The sequence below is a fragment of the Schistosoma haematobium genome, chromosome ZW (genome assembly GCF_000699445.3).
Source record: "Schistosoma haematobium chromosome ZW, whole genome shotgun sequence".
Lineage (NCBI taxonomy): Eukaryota > Metazoa > Platyhelminthes > Trematoda > Strigeidida > Schistosomatidae > Schistosoma > Schistosoma haematobium.
The window spans coordinates 69146024-69164146 of NC_067195.1; the positions used below are offsets into that span (position 1 = coordinate 69146024).

The 18123-nt window shown below is 38.0% G+C and overlaps 1 protein-coding gene across 3 annotated transcripts in view; it reads right to left on the bottom strand.

Moving 5' to 3' along the window:
• NDE1_2 (NADH:ubiquinone oxidoreductase) overlaps positions 1-10524 on the bottom strand; it is a 28548-nt gene extending 18024 nt beyond the window's left edge. For 2 of the 3 annotated variants that reach the window (XM_012938645.3, XM_051212146.1), the window contains exons 1-7: positions 8957-10524; positions 7160-7249; positions 6961-7114; positions 6733-6881; positions 6647-6692; positions 6519-6609; positions 4891-4995 (exon numbers count right to left, since the gene is read on the bottom strand). In XM_012938645.3, the coding sequence (XP_012794099.1) occupies positions 4891-4995; positions 6519-6609; positions 6647-6692; positions 6733-6881; positions 6961-7114; positions 7160-7236 (622 nt within the window). In that variant the 5' untranslated portion in view covers positions 7237-7249; positions 8957-10524. Of the gene's footprint in view, positions 1-4890; positions 4996-6047; positions 6181-6518; positions 6610-6646; positions 6693-6732; positions 6882-6960; positions 7115-7159; positions 7251-8956 lie in introns of those variants that run through there. The other variant, XM_051212147.1, reaches the window with a different exon arrangement.
• Positions 10525-18123: the final 7599 nt, after the last annotated feature.

Consider the following 18123-nt stretch of genomic DNA (forward strand, 5'->3'; position numbering starts at 1 on the left):
AAACGGCCTACTAATGTCATCAGCTGTCTTGAAAATAGATAAGCACAACACAGTACGATGTACCAATGGAAATCATATAAATCATAAAATGTCTCAAAGTTGCCTGGTAAGCGAAGTAAAAATGTAGACTATGTGAATAGGTGGATTCCTCGCTTACCTTACGAATATTAAGATCTGGCCACCTGTAAGATTTATTTATTTAAACACATAAATATTTGTGCAAAAGGATATGAGAATATATATGCCCCATACAATAAGAAAATTAGATGGTGAAGAGATAGGGAAAGAAGAGTGAGTACAATAAGAAAATAACAAAACTGGATAAAAATTAGTGAATGAGAGAAAAACAAAAATAATGGGGGAAGTAGTTCAGTTAAGAAAAATAGAAACAGAAAGGATTCTTCCAGTAAAAGAAGTTACGTTCAAGCAATTGTCTTGCACTATCTCTGGGACCCTAAATAGGGAGTCTTGAAGGAACAAGAGACTCCCGTCCTGTACAGCTTACTTTCATATCATGACACCATGTCATACACTAACCACCTCTCTGCTTTTCCCAACCAGTCCCATAGTCGGAAAATGATTCATGATTAAGAATTATGTAGGACGAGATTCGTAGTACATGTCCAAGTCACCGACGTCGGTGTTTTAAGATGGTGACGCCAACTGAACTACCGTCACTGTGCCCAAACACATATTGCCTAACCCCCACATTACTAATATGGTGTTGCCACTGGATACCAGCAATACTTTGAAGACAACGATGACCAAACACAGAAAGTCGCTTAGTACCCTAAATTCGGAGAGGCCAGATTTCACAAGCACAGTTCAAAACTATTCTCACCGAATGGTTGTCAATTCGACCTCTTACACCCAGTGTCCGTAATTATGGCATGTGCTCCGCACCTTCCAAGTGCAAAGCACTAGCAGGACCCCGAACCTGAACTCGCTCTGGGTAGTAAGTAGATAGAGACAGTCGGCAAGTTCGTGTATCTGTGTAGCTGCATAAGTGCTGATAGTGGCGTGGGTTATGAAACCGATTTACGTATAGTGAAAGCCAGTGGCTTATACCAATCTGGGCCATCTTTGGCGCCTTTGTGATGTCAGTCTGGCTGTAAAAGGTCGGATCTACAACGCGTCGGTGAGAGCAGTTTTGCTCTATGCTTGCGAGACCTGGCCTCTCCGAGTTGAGGATGTTAGACGACTCTGTGTTTGATCATCGTCAAGTCTGAAGGACTGCTGACATCCAGTGGCGACACCATGTTAGTAACATGGAGGTTCGGGATCATGTGTTCGGGTACAGTGATGATAGTTCAATTGGTGTCATTATCTCAAAACATCGACGTCAGTGACTTGGACATGTCTTACGAATGTCGTCCCACAGAATTCTACGTCGTGCATTATTTGTCGATGTTGGGACTGGTTGGAAAAAGCGGAGAGGTGGTCAGTGTATGACATGGTGTCATTACCTGAAAGAAAGTTGTATAGGACTGGCTTGTTTTGGTACTTCAAGATTCCCTAGTTAGGACCCTAGAGATGGTGCAACACAGTGGCTAGAGACATTATCAGACATGGCTCAGAATAGAAGCCAGTGGCAATCCTGCTGTAACTTCCTTTTACTGTCTTCATAAAAGTGAACGTTACTTCTTTAACTAAAAGAATTGTTTCCGGCCGTGTTTTTCCTAACTGAACTATTTCTCCCATTATTATTATTATTATTTCACACTCATACACTAATTTCTGTTCGTTGTTGTTCTTCTTTTTGTCATACGTACCTTATATTCTCTATCTCTCAACAACCTCATTGTTATTGTGTGGAGCATATGTATTTGGTGCCCTCTTGTACGAATGTTTTTGTTCAAGTAAATAAATAAATAACACCAACTATTTTGCTCAACGAAGGCCGCATAGAATCACTAAAATCTATGAATTAATTCAAACCGTTATATTGAATAAGATCAAATCAGCTTGAGAACGTGAAAATGACTAAAAAGAACTGTAAAAGTATTTTGACGAAACAGTTGATCCGATAGCTTTATCATTAGGATAAAAGGAGGAGAGATAAAAAATACTCAATCTAAAATTATTTTTAAAAAGTCTTAAACTAAAGAAATATGTACGTAATAGGGGAAATTATGTTGTAACTCACTAAAGTTGACAATTAATACTACGTATCACGAGGAACTTAGTTATACATCACTGGACAAAACGGTTTACTGAAAAATTATATTGGAGGTAAGTTAAGCCTAATTATTTATACCAATTCTGCATAATGTGATGACCTAACACAATGAATTGTAGTATTGGGTAAGTAAATTCCCTTTTCAACAAACCATTTCTATTAACTTTAATACTATGATCTGTTAAGAGACTTGGGCAATTTAAAGATAATTTTCGTCACAAACTGATATGATAGTCATTGAAGTGTAAAATATAAAGCATAATCAAAGCTAGAAATACATATACTATGAAATAGTCTTCATGACGCATAAACGTACAACACTGGACACAAACTCTAACTACAACTTATTACCATCATATTAAATAATATTTTTAATAAGTGTAGTATAGAACGATATCAAATCATGTATTTAGTAAAGTGGTGATTTATAATAGTCTGAAGTATTCAGCCTTCAACCAGTAGATTAAGTTCGAACCCTGCTCTACCTAACGAGGTTTGGGCAGCAAAGTTGTATGATTTGATTTTATACAGTGCAGCTGAAAATTGTATGTATAAACTTGTGGTTAATAAACAACTTAATTAAAATATTTAGCCAAATTGTTTCCAAGCATATAATAATGATTAATATGATATCATGATAAATAAATATCAATTGCTCCCAATTTTATAGTTTTGTTTATAAAACCAAATGAACTAGTTAAATAGATATACAATTATTATTAACCGTTTCTGAGGGAGTCTTTACCGACAGTGAGCAGTGTGCCAGTTAATTAATGATTTTACAGTATTTTCGTCTTATGATAAAAACAATTAAAAAATGTGAACATTTAGTGCATCGTAATATACCTCAAAAAAAAAAAAAATATATATATATATATATACCGCGAAAGGACTAATATGTTTCAAGTGACACGTGCCACAATGTCAGTCGTTTTTAAGACGAGATAAAGCAATAAGAATTAGTCAACTAACATTCATTATTACAGATGATTATTATGAATACATAAATAACAGAAATTCCGATACACCCAAACAGAAGTAAATGAGCAAATAAAGCAATTTTAATTGTTTAGTAGAGTAAAAGTGTTGGTGTCTAATATCTTCTCAGTTAATATTAGTGACAGAAACTATAACCGTACTGGATTATTATAAATAGATCAATCAAATAAGGAATAATTTCGCAAATGGATTTGAAGTGAGTTTCAGAAGTCCTAGTCAATAGCCACGATTAGTGGAGTTTAACAATGTCGAGACCGAGACATTTATTGCCAATTTTACCGAATAATCACAGCGTTTTCACCGACTAATTGAAGTCGGAGAAATGTACTATCTAACCCCAACTCGGTAATCTTCTTTGGAACTACATCTGAATATCCTGTACTTGATCCTGTATGGAGTCGTAGATGTGAATCACTAAGGTATCACAAACTAGGACGAAACATTTACTGGATGCTCGTGGGTGTCCAGTAGTACTTCAGATGATGTAATTCAGTGCAGAAAACTAATTTCACAGAACTTTTACCTATACAACGAGAATATTATTGCATTGGGAAATAAACAGCCTAACCGTATATAGATATTACAGTATAGCTGGCAGATTTATGAATGTGTATTCTTAAGATCAGTATATTCAACAAAATGCCATGATGAATTCCAAAGGTTACATACTGATTAGAGGGGCTACAACTTCTTTACTTGGTTTTCATTAACAGAGTTTAACTGGCTGAAATGCTGAATTTAATCTATGAAACAGCAGATCCCTAGTTAACATTATCAACATGTTTTGAAGCGATCTATTGAGGTGAACTAGTAAGATATTTTAAAACTAGGGAAGAAAGCAAAAACAGTGAAAGATTTAAATGGTCGAAGTGCTCGACAAGTAAGGTGTGCTAAATGGTAATGTGTTTGAAAGTATTTTAATAACAGTAACTATATATAATGCCTATGTACATCTCACACGGAAAATATTCCAGCCGAATCAGAATAAGACAGAAAAACAGTGAAGTTAATAACAAAAACCCAGAATATCTTGCAACGTAGGTTAATCATGTATCAAGAACTTAGCTAGAAGTTTACAATAATGGAGACCCTATGGTAAATCAGTCAGTCAGTGGTAAATCATTTTTCAAATATAATCATTAAAAAATAACTTTACTTATCAGTCTTTAATTTTTATAGCCAATCATCTTATCAGCTCTGTTATCATCGGGCACCACACAGTCAAGGCTTAATCAGTCATCAACCCAGAACCTAGCACAGATGTGCGTTGGCCCAATTTGCCATACCACATTAGCACGACAAGATGAAGTCAGAGTCATGAATAGCAGAAGAAAACAAGATAATGCAGTAGCAACGATAAAAAGGAAGATTAAATACTCGGAATATAGTTCAAAACAAACCTAGTGGAGAGGTATTTATGAAGGAGTAATCACTTTTTGGCCTATAGATTACATCTCACCTATGAAAATCTAAATAGAACATTACGGTTAAACTCACTCAAACGGAATAATATCGTGTATCAATACAGTAGCTTGATATGTCATAAATAAGCTAAACCTTTGTTAACGCGTTTTGAGTTTAAAAACAACTGCTTTCAAAGTGTACGGTGAGATAATACCATACCAGACATAATACTACTTTGAAAGATAATTGACATCCCTTAATACAAATTATGCATATATATTGAGATGCTAGGAAGTTATTTCACTTACTTTTATTAAAACTTTTGGTAGGAATGGTATTGCCTCCATTACATACTTCTGGTGGAGTGCCCAATTCAGGTTGACGGCGAGTTATAGCCAATTCTTGGTGGAGGTCTGTAACAAGGATTGGAAAAATGTCAGTGAATTGGCTAAAAATAGTATTCAAAACACTCCGGACACTCATCACTATAGATGAATACAGGTAGTAGTAGTATTAACATTCATATATTAAGTGACATATATTTGAACACAAAATGTCGTACGTGATTGACGAACTTCACTAGTTTCATCAACTAAATTTCTCAATATTTCCGCGCACAATAAGTATGGTTTGTAGCTTAAGACGCAAGATTGTAACGAACGTGGTGAACTGTCTTGTCAATTTTCTTTACATCCACCAAATGCCTCAAGAATTAACAATGTATTTTCAGTTCACTTGAATTCACTTTTAAAATTTGGTTCCCGAGACATTAGCACTTACACAGAGCAGATACTTTCAACATTTAAATACCGTGCTACCTAAATTCGTTTTTGGTTAAGAAACATAGGCTTTTAGAAAGTGGCCTGTCAAAAAATCCATATTGCTTTTTATTGTTTTGGCAGCGAAAAATTAGGTAAAAGTAAGAAGGAACTACCTTCATTAATTCAAGTAGACAGTCGAATATAACGAACAAAATATATGCACACTAATAAATCATACTTAATATGTTTGGTGAAATCTGTATGGTCATTTTTTCCTCAATAGAACTGCAAATCTCCATTTTATGACATCCATGTATCACACATAATGACAAAGGAGAGGTGATTTAGTAATTAAGGAGTTCGACTTTCGGCCTCAGGTTCGAACTCCGACTCACCTACTTTGGTTTGAGCCACACAGTAGTATCATTGACCCCCATACATTGAGTACGTCACATACCAAAATACTTGATGAATTATTATCTATTTTGACAAGAGCTTCCTTACAACAGTGTGGTTGCAAACATTTGAATCTATGTATATCGGAATATTTAGGAAGCTACTGCCTTCGACTAAGTTCAGTAAATAATAATTACTATCGTACCTAAACCTTTGTGTCTTTAACATTCGAAAGGCGAACTGTTAACAACTGCATCATATAGAAATCTTGGTCACATTACGTTGCTCGAAAAAAAACTGAACTAAGAGGGCTTATAACAATCATATATATTATCCAAAAAATGTATAATCACATCAAAGATCTCAGTTGTAAAAATATGAAGAAAGAAAATTTGAGATATATAAGTAGCTAACCAACAAAAAGGATGAGTGATTAGATACCTATAATGGTGAGAAAAAAAGCGGAAACAGTGGATTTTAACGTTAATTTTTAACACTGACATTATATGAGCTAATTACAACGTAGGTAACTAATATATCCCGTGATGAGATAACGAGACAATACAAAAATATTAGGAAAACTTCTACTTATATATATATATATATATATATATATATATATATATATATATATATATATAAGGTATCCAACCTTTACGTTTACTTACAAACCCGTCCGTAATGCGAAACCATAAATAATAAGCTTTGTAAAATAAATTTTGTAAGCTAAGAGATAAAACCAAATTATTTGACCGATTACTAAAGTTTATGACACTAACCTCTAGTTTCATCTTTCAGTCGCTGGACAGTTACCATTAGATCCTCCTTTTCGTCTAATTCGTTCTCCAAAAATGCATTTCTCTCAATAGCCTGTAAAACCAAGCATGTACGAGGAGCATATTTTTACCTGGTTTAGGCGGGATTCAAAATCTTCTAATGTAACAACTGTCGCTCTGTAATAAGAGTACTTGAAGCTTCAAACGTATAAACTACCTCTTAGAACGTTCTAAATCGTCATTTAACTGTTCCAGTTCACGGATATATTTGTGCATTTTCTCTCGATCTAACTTCGACTTCTCTAATTCATCTTGAAGTCTAGTTATTTCGTGATTAACATATTCTTGACTATTTCCCGCCTTATGCTACAAATAGTAAGAACCGAAGATATCAATCTCTTTATCCAGAACAGCTGTCTCAAAACATCACTGTTTTTACACTTACACGGTAGGCATCTTTTTCAACAGTTAGCTTTTCGCACAATACGACTAGCTCTGAATTGCGCTTTTCTAATTGTTCCAACTGAGTTTCAAGCTCCAGTTCTAGTTCTCGTGAACTAATCTGGAAGTCTTCCAGCTCCTCTCGTGCTTCTTCCATACTATTAATCATCGTAAGAATACAAACACCGCGATAGGAAGCTTACCCGCTACGGTACTCTTCAGCCTTTTGCCGCCAATATTTGGCTTCATTACTAGGATCATCAAAAACAGGGTTCTCCATAAGGACACGTTATCTAACGAGAAACAAAAATACAAGTTGAGGTATTGGTAAGGTTTATCATTATTCTTAGGCAAAACGCAAATATCTGTGACATCGAAAAGTTGTGGTAAAAAATAACAAGCCACTAATGTTCGAGAAAAAATGAAAGGCGTGAAACTGGTAAATATTCGTACAAGAACAGTCTAAGGGGAATTTCTCAGCGAGACTATAATTTATGGACGAACCAATCATGTATGAGATAAAAGGTCTCGGATTTTGGTGCGAAACTCACAGAAAGTTAGGGGCGGCCAAACCAAAACGTGGCATCAGTGCTTGAAGTCACTAACTTCTAGTCTGAGCCATGTTGGTAGATGCAGACTATTTGGTTGGGGTCCGCGTGACTATCGTAACCAATGGTTGGAGACTCTTGGTGACATGGCTCAGAATCGATCACAATGGCGTCGGTGTATACACTCTCTGTCTTCCCTTAAACTAAGGGATTAAAATCGCTTCATATCTTTCTTTCTATGAACTAATTCTTTCTTCCTGGATTATATCCTTATTGCAACTTTCTTTTATATATTACCACCTCTGAATTAACTACTTTTATGAATTCGGTGTCCATCTTGTTGTGGTAATGAGGTATGGTAACTTGAACCGATGCATATATGTGCCTGGTCCTACGTTGTAGCTGACTGATTGACTGCGAGATTCACTCATTCATTTGGACAAACAGAGTCTTGGCATTATAACTGATGTCAGTTTGTGGCGAAAACCCTAAATCTAATTTCTAACCTTAATCAACTGTAAATCATAATTCCAACTCTTCACACAGATTTATAACCTTCATTTCGTCCTGTTTATTAGGTGGACACTCTCAAGATCAGTCTGGTATCGCTCAAAGGTCGTCCATAAATTATAGTCTCACCGAAAACCGTCTGAACATATCAGGGTATTTCACTGGAAATTTTTCGGCAGACTTGTATATACTGCAACTTGATATGGCCAATGGCAAATTGCCGCATAGCCATTGCCAGTGCGTTACTGAACCGATTTAGATATAAAACTAGACTGGAAACATATAATCTATAACGTGAATAACTTCAAAGGTAATGACAACTTTCAGGAATAACTGGATTTTATCAAAATCTGTTCGTTATTGACATGAATATTACAGTTAAGAGGACTGAGGTGAAGAAGTATGTAGTACAGTCCTACATCCTGTAACAAGCCTGAACCTGGTGGCACTACATCTTACGAACGAACTAACCAAATAGCACCTATGGCTTGGGAGTAAGATCTATTAGCTCATATAGCTACAGAGTGCCTTTGCATTATAGTTTGTCTTAATTTGAATTTGAAACCCAAAACCCTTAATTTTTTCCCTAAATAACCAACCTTTACTAGGGAGAAGATAGTGGTTCGAATAGATGATTGAATTCTTTTGGGGGTCTTAGAAGGCAAACTTTAGGTGTACCCTATAAAGATCTCGTATGTCACTATCTTTTTTATTTATAGATAGAGTGACCAGTAAAAGATATTGAATTCCTTAAAAACATATGTTTTTATGGATTCTAGAGACACATCAAGTTGTGCAGCGTCATCCTTTCCGTAAAGAGCTCTTTTTTACTGACTGGTAACTTCCAAGATAGTCGTCATTGTTGCTTCAAGGTCACCTCCCCCCCCACAGTCACAATAAAAATAGGAGACTTGAAATGAGAGAAAACTCAACGATACTCACCAATTTACAAAACGCGCGCCTTGGAGAAGGATTGAAAGCCGCTCAACTATTGTAAAATCCGTAGTTCATGGAAAGCACGATGAAATAATTAGAAACAAATAGTTCAGATTAACTACATAATTATCCTTTGGGGGAAAAAAGCCTGTATAAATTTAATATGGTCTCGTCTTTCACTGAAACACTCCAATCACGGCTGGGTAAGAAAATCTTAAGAATAAATATAAATTTGTTCGTTTATTTTTGAATGCACTTGCTATATTTTCCAAATTTCCGAATATACTCAAAAATCAATCTGACATAAACCGAACACAAAATCATCAGACCTAGCAGAAAATACGTTTCTCGAATTTCACAGTTAGTAAAATGTGCCAACCAAAACGGCCAAGGAAAAACATTTGAGTAAACTTACTGGGTTTTATCAGAACTTCATACGATGACATTTGTTCATTTATTTCGTTTGTCTCTGTGACAATTAACATTGGTTTGATATCATCCTCTGTAAAAAGCGTATCTGGATGTGGGATCACTTGTTATTTATCATAATAAACTGTAAAATACTTTAGGTCATTTACTTTAGACAACCTGTTTATAAGAATCTTTGACTTACGATTGCTATAAACTGTGTCATATGTAATCTGTCGTCCTTTTTCTCTTGCCAGATAAATAGTTGTAATAGGAATCGTCTACTAAGTGATGTACAATGACCTTGTATAACCCATCCGTTACAATATACTTAACTCTAATAATAGGTACTAACCATATTGTATACCGGCTTAGCTCGACTTTAGAGCTGAACAACACGAGTAATCTCACATCATCAATCTTTGATACTTTTATCCATAGTTCGATTCATCTGATCAAGTAGCATTCAAGATTTGACGACACTTGGAAGTTCGATGATTTTAGATACAAACAGAAATAAGTAAATCAATGTACTTGCTAAGCCCCACTAAAAACTGTTTCCCAAGGGGATGTTGAGAGGACTACTACTCGAATTAAACTTTTTTGGATCCACCTTACCTAAGATTAGTCATTCCTGAGGATTTTGCCTCTACAGAATCCTTGTACGTCTAATCTCGTGAATGAATTTTCGGAGGTAAATTTAAGTTACATTTGCAATTTTCTCACCGAAACAGTACCAAACATTTCAAGAAAAACTGGGTCTAGACAGCAGTAGAAATGATATGTTTGGTTTTTTCTCGAAAATTTGCTCTCTCCGACTTGAAGATATCACAGATATTCGGTGCTCGATAACGCTTGATAGCTGTACATGGTATATAATACAAATGTGTTAAGTGTAAACAAATGTATACTCATTTTCTAACACGATGTCTGATAGACCATGTGACTGTAAAATGCATGACTTCGGTTCTGTTGATTAATTTGTACTCAGTAGCCTTACCAATTCGAATGCGTTGTGTGTGAATCCTTTTAAAATCCCCTTGCTAGGTTGCCTGTCTATCTCCTTATCTAGTAATAATATTCCATTATTATTACTGATGTATAGATACTTTACACACGTTAATTAGCTGACACCCAGGACAGTATGAATCAATTTGGGAGTAATGCAGATTAGATCAGTCTAATTCAGTCCTAGATTTATCTTACTGCGATAAAATGTTTGAATATCCTCTCTATTTCAGTAAAATTTCTAGCAACTCTAAGTCAAATGAATTTCCGTCAAAGTATTGTCAAGAATAACTCCTTTATTCAAAAAATGTTTTGGCATCTGTACTTTAACTGTTTCAATAGTCTTTCTGTTTGTTATGCTTTTTAACTTGTTATGCTATCAGTGCTGCTCAGATACAATGGCTACTAGATGCTATTGCAATGGTAAACGTGGCTGAAAATTGTATTAACAAGCCCAACTCTGTTGGCATCATCCAATATGAGTCTGTTAATGCTTGTTCTATTCACACACAAGTCGATATGCAGTCACCCCAAATAAACGTAAAAATGACTGTCACACGAATCGAAGGAATAGAAACAGATCACGAGGCGGTCTTTTAGAAATGAGAGACCAGGAAAGCAGATAACAAAACGGATTTCTTGTGTTCATCGCCCTCTAAATAGCAGCAGTCAATAAACGCCCAGCAAACGTGATCGTATGACAAGGTATATTTCTAGCGGAAAATATAACAAAACCATGACCTGATCATCAAAACTGCCAAAATTTTTCAGGCTATGAAATTGGATGTGACTCAATGTTTATTGCAACTTTAGAGAAAACTGATTAGTGAGAACAATTTCAGGGGAAAAGATGGCATATATTCACGAGAGAATAGCCAGATTCCTTAATCGTAGTTATGAAATCGAAGGCTGATCAAAGTTGAAAATAAGTATTTTCGTAAGATTTAGATCTCCACAGGTAACAGTGGATTTATCTATGCTACCAGAGTAACATATTCAATCCAATATTGTGAACTTTCCATGATAAGACTACCTGATCTCTAAAGTCTCAAGTTGAAGCTAAGTCACTGTCTAAGCTAACTTGTCCTATCATGACATTCAATAGTTTTACTTTCAAAAATGATTGCAGAAAACATTGAAGATGACACAGGTATTCAGTGTTTGACAACGCTTTTACCAGTAACACCTTCTACTATAATTCGTTCCCACCCAGAGAAATCAAAAGACAGAGTCGAGGAGATCGGAAGAGTGTATTTGGCGATGACCAATATATCGGAATTCTCTGATCTAATCTGGCTAGCGATTGCAGTAGATGTTGAGCACAGCGTTACCACACGTGATCTGGTGCGGATGCATGACCGAGCGCCTTCAGCTAGATGAGTCCACTAAAACATATGGTCAGCATCCAATGTCGAAAACTTACAGAGCTATTTATTTTGGGGATTTATTCACCGCTACAGATCACTCCCCCCCTAGTGGGACAGTGACGACCCTAAGACGTGGCCAGCCAGAAGTTTAAACCCAACGAGTTTGTCGTTGGTAAACACTCTCCTGATAGCTTACTAAGTGTAGCAGCGTCTGGTCGTCTTTCCTTACTATATGGGACCGAGGTACAACGTAGTAAAAAAAGAAAAAGTTACAACGAAAATATCGACTCCTCGTAAACTGTATCGTCCTTTTCCAGCCGTCCTGGAAAAGAAAAAAGAAAATGTAGATGCATGTCGAAATACACTCGTATGTGCGTAAAAACAAAATGTCGGCGAAAAAATGGAAAATAAACTCAAACACACGTAGTAGCGTTAAAAAAATGTTTTTTAATGTTTTTTTCTTTTTTTTAAAATATAAATATAAATATACAAGCATATAAAAAGTTTTTTTATAATATTATATATCGTAAAAAGAAAGATCGAGAAAATATAAAATGTCGAGTAGTGCCTTACGTGCAGTAGTCGTTTAAATGCTCTGGAAATCTAACTCTTCTTCCAGAACGCGTCGTTTTAAGTTTATTTTCAGATACATTCGGAGTATCATCGCTAGTGTTGGTTGTCGGTTGAGGAATTATGGGTGTAGGAGTCGTGTTGTGCGATTTTACCGAAAGGAAATCGACGTGAATAGGATTTCCTTCTAAATACGCTACTTTTAAGAGATCGATGCTGATGCTATCGTTTGTTCCGTGCTTATCGACTATGTAGCACTTAGATTCACGTTAAAGAACTTTGGAAGTTCCTTCGTATGCCGATTCGAATGGTCGTCGACGCGAGTCTCGACGAACGAAAACGTGTGTACTATATCGTAAGTCAGGTTGAACGAAAACATCAGTTGATTGAGGTCGAGTGGAAGCAGGTTTAACTGAACGCACTGCGTTTGTAAGCCTGTTCGTGTAGAAGGTTAGATCTATGTTCATTGAAGAGGATGAAGGATCCACGAATTCTCCTGGAAGTCGAAGTGTCGTTCCATAAACGAGTTGAGCCGCAGTGTATCCAATGTCAGCTTTCACTGCATCGCGAATACCTAGTAAGACGAGTGGAAGAGCGTCGGTCCACTGTGAAACGTTTGCAGCTGATAGTGAAGCTTTAAATTGTCGGTGAAAGTGTTCTACCAACCCGTTTGCTTGTGGGTGGTAGGCCGTCGTTCGGAAGCGAGTGATTCCTAAAAGTGTGGTCAGACGACGGAAAAGTTCAGATTCGAACTGACGTCCGCGGTCTGTAGTGATGGTTAAAGGGCAACCAAAGTTTGCTACCCATCGTTCGACGAAGGCGCCAGCTACTGTTTCAGCAGTGATATCCTTGATAGGTTCTGCTTCTGGCTACCGAGTGAAACGGTCTACGCAGGTTAAGAGGTAAGAGTATCCATTTGAATCTGGTAAAGGTCCTACCAAATCCAGATGAACATGGTCGAAACGAGCATCGGGAGTTTTAAATGAGCCTAAGGGACATTTGTTGTGTCTGATAACCTTAGATTTTTGGCAGCTTACACAGGAGCGTGCCCATTCCCTCACGTCAATATTCATGTCAGGCCAACAAAACCGTTCTGCTATAAGCTTGATGGTTGCACGAACAGCGGGATGAGAAAGATTGTGCAATGTGTTGAAGACGTTGCGTCGATAATGTTTCGGCACGATTGGGCGATCACTACCTGTAGGTGTGTCACAAAGTAAGGTTTCCTTACCTGTTCCCATCTGTTTGATGCGCAGCCTAAGGGTTGTTGACGATAACTCGTGCTGAAGATCACTGTCTTATTTTTGAAGCTGGGCGAGTTTAAGAAGGTCGATTCCTTGGAAACTGTCCAAGGAAGTCATGCGAGACAAGACGTCTGCAACTACATTGTTTGCTCCAGAGATGTGTTGAATGTCTGAAGTAAACTGCGAAATGTAGCCCAGTTGTCGAGACTCACGAGGTGAGTACTTGTCTGAAGAGGAGCTTAACGAGAAAGTAAGAGGTTTATGGTCAGTAAAAAGGGTGAATTCACGACCTTCGATATAATGTTGAAAGTGCCATACAGCACAATACATGGCTAGGAGTTCCCTATCGAATGTGCTGTACCTCGATTCGGTGTCTAAAGGCCGTCTAGAGAAAAACGCAAAAGGTTGCCAGGAGTTGTTAACACATTGTTGTAAGATTCCTCCGATTGCTGAGTCGGATGCGTCTACTGCGATACTAATGGGTGCTCAGGTGTTCTGATATGCAAGCATTGTTGCTTTAGCGATGAGTTCCTTAATTGTGGAGAATGCTTTTCGTGCGGTGTCGTCCAAACTAATGGATTTCGCATTTCCACGAAGTTAGTCGGTAAGAGGTTTCATGAGTAACGCTCATTTCGGTATGAATCGTCTATAGAAACCTACAAGGCCGTTAAACGTTCGTAGTTGCTTAATCGTGGTCGGTTCTGGGTAATCCAGAATTGCCGCCACTTTGGTCCTAAGGGGTCGAATGCCTTGAGCATCTCTAGTGTGTCCTAGGAAGTCTAATGAGTCGGTTCCAATTTGGCATTTCTGAATGTTTACAGTAATGCCATGTTTTTGAAGTCGTTCGAAAACAAGATCCAGTTGCTTGAGATGCGACTCTCTGTCCGGACTTTCTATTAGGCAGTCATCAACATACACATGTACGAAGTTGAGACCTCGAAAAACGTCGTCTATGAATCTTTGGAATGTTTGAGCAGCATTCCTTAGACCGAAAGGCATTCGCAAAAATTCATAGAGTCCGAGGGGAGTTATGATAGCTGTTTTCGGTATGTCGTCAGTAGCCATAGGGATTTGGTTATACGCTTTAACCAAGTCGATTTTCGAAAAGACAGTCGTACCTTTCAGGGTAGCTGTCAAATCGTGAATGTGAGGCAACGGGTAACGATCGGGAATGGTTTTTGCATTCAATCGCCGATAGTCACCAGATGGACGCCAATCGTTGCTGTCCTTTTTAGGGACCATGTGCAACGGAGATGCATATTGGCTATTTGACTGTCATATGATTCCTAAATCTATCATGTGATCGTACTCGTTTTTCGCTAACCTTAGCTTTTCGGGAGCTAGTCGTCGTGCTTTAGAGAATACTGGTGGTCCTGTAGTCGTGATGTGATGTGTAACGTTGCTGGTTACACACGGTAGTTTCGATTGCGTTTGTTGTATCCCAGGGTACTTATCGAGTAGTGGTTGATAGAGTGGGTCTATCATATGCTCAAGTGTGACTGGGGATAATCTGCAACCAGAAAGGGAAGTTACGCAAACGGACAAATTAGTGTTTCCGTCTACTAGCCTCCATTTGCGAGTATCGATGCTTAGATTATGGTGTTGTAGAGGGTCCATACCAATGATTGGCATAGAAACATCTGCAACAACGAAGACCCAGTGAATGAGTTTGCGTAAACCCACGTTAAGGTAGACGTACCTTTTGCCATAAGTAGCGATAGGTTTTCCGTTTGCCGCCTGTAAGTTTAGAGCCGATTCTTGAAGCCCACCGTTGGAATTCGCTGGGAGAACGCTAACTTCTGCGTCAGTGTCGACGAGGTAGCGAAATATCGTTGTCACATCTGTGACGTATGACAGACGTCTATGTTCACCGGCTACGGTTGCCGTTAACGCGTGCCAGCTTGGAAGTTTCCTGAGTTGTTTTTCGAGTCAGTCGGTTTCGTATTGGGAAAATTGCAGGGTTTTCTGCAATTTCTGGAAGACTTTCCATACTGGTTATGATACCAGCACCAGTCGGGATTATCCGTCTCTCGTGGTCTAGAGACAGATCGCTTACGAGAAATGCTTCTACGTGGAGTGCGCGATCTCTTACGGTCGTTACGAAGATTAAGATAACGCGTGAGTGTATGACATAAGTCGGTTATATCATTCTGAGTCGTGTGAGGCTTTTCTCTGACTGAAAAAACCTCTGTCGTAGAAGATTTCGTAATTTCTAAAATGCGGTCGGCAGATGCAGCTAGCTCGTCTAAGGCGTTGTTCTGAAACGAGACCAGAACTGCTTGCACCTGTTGGGGAAGTTTTGACAAGAGAAGTTGATAGAATAGGCCTTCGTCGAAAGTTCTTGTGCCTATAACCTCTCTCATCCGTTGCAACATGTCCGTCGCAGAACCGCGTTGCAGGTCGATGTTATTGAAGAGTTGACCTGACTGTTAGGATAGTCGGAAAAATATACCAATAATTATCGTGTTAAGTCTATGGTGGCCTTGGACTTTAAATGTACATCCCCTATTGGCTATTATTTAATTCATTCGTTACATATTGTGTAAATGTTGTTTTCTATTTTTATGGTACGATGTGGTTTGTTTGTTTGGTATATAAATAGAGTATGTCTGAAATATAATGATTCATAACTCAGAGGCTGTGACCTGCGTTCTAGACTCAACTGGCTGGGCTAGACAGGGAAGCGGGACCAATCAGGACACTAGGCCGTTCACTACGTGTTTTCCGTGTCACTGGTTCGATCGATATAAACGCTGCGCATCTAACCTGCAGTCCACACGTTACAACACTAACCTTTGTCGATCGGTTAGGTCTCCTTGTTTAAGAATCGAACGTTTCAGCGCTTCGTAGGGTTCAGAAATATCACTAGTAAACATACTAGGTGTTACGTACCTGTTGAATTCGCGCGGTAGTACCTTGACTACTGCGAGTAATTGTGCACGTGTGTCGTTCGCGCCGTGCTCGTCGAAGTCAGCCTCTGCGTAGCAGAACCAAGCTTTGATGTTGTCTGGCCAGAAGGGCATCAGTTGGAACGAAGTTGGAGACATAGTGTTTAGCTTAAGTATCTTGGGTGTCTGTTCAGTTACAGTGAAATATCAAGTACGAGAATGAACGAGTGAAAAATATATATACCCAAAAACACGGAAAAAATATCACAATGTATAAAAAATAAAAATAAGGCAATTTGGTGTACCAGATCACGTTGGGCTCACTAATGAAGATGTCACAGGTATTCGGAGTTTGATAACGCTTTAACCAGTAACACCTAATATGAATCACACCCATCAGGTGAAATCAAAAGACAGAATCGAGGAGATTGGAAGATATATTTGTTGATTGTCAATATATCGAGAATCGTCTGATCTAATCTGGGTAGCGATTGCAGTAGATGTTGAGCACGGCGTTCCCACTCCTGATCTGGTGCGGTTGCATGACTGAGCACCTCCAGCTAGGTGAGTCCATTAAAACTAATGTGGTCAGTATCCGATGTTGAAAACTTACAGAGATATTTGTTTTGGTGATTTATTTACCGCTACAGCGCGAAAAGTGAAAAAGACTCTTTACTCTAAAGCTAGTTAACGGACAGACAGATAACAGTATTTACACTATTACAGATAGCATAGAGCTTCTGGGGTCTCTCGGAACCATACTAACTACAATAATTGCATAGGCAGTTATCCCAATAAACCTGTACCAAAACACCGAATTTCCTGTATGTTTCTGCGATGGTTCTTTTCAACGTCGACTGATTAACAAGTTTTCTAGGATTCCTGAGCCTCTAGTGACTAATCGAGGGATATTTTGGGACTCCTCCAACGCCCTCTCTGATAAAATATATGACTTCTTTCTCGGTTTTACTTTAAACCTGATGGCTGGTCTGTGGCGGTGTTCCTCCTCTTTTTTCATTAGTTGCTTTCGTTCTCATTCGAAGCATTTACTTTGTAATAGTCCGTACGTATATCTAGTGAACGATTCACTTGTCCCCCACTAGTTTTCATCGTCCTTCTATCTTTATGGACTAGGTTCGTATAGCTTATCCATGTACAAAAACTTGTCAATATTTTGTACAATTATCCATGATTTCCATAGCTTTCGACGCTGTTATGATTTGATGAATACCTTTTCCACCATGTTATAATTGCGAGTATAACTACTTTTCCTGTGGCAACCCACTTTTTCAGTAGTAGCGTAGGGTTAGAAATCGTCCGTATATTTCTCCCAAACATGGCTTCAACTGGTGACTCCCCTTCTGGTATAACAGGATTAAAAGTGATTCTCTAAAAGACCGAAAGCTCGTTGGCTGCTTGACTCTTTTGAAGATGTCCATGTAGCGTTCTCCATGTCCGTTAGACTGAAGATGATAGGGTGAAGAACATTAGTGAGTTATTCCATTTACATCATACAATTACCTGAATGTGTCAAAGGTTAAATGAGAGCCATTATCTGTCATCAAAGTCTCTGGGACCTCGAAACAGTTAAGCAAAGTGAACAGCTTTTTGACAGTCTATCTAACTAAACAGTTCAGCATAATATATACTTCCGACTTCTTTGTAAATACGTACATGATAACTAGAAA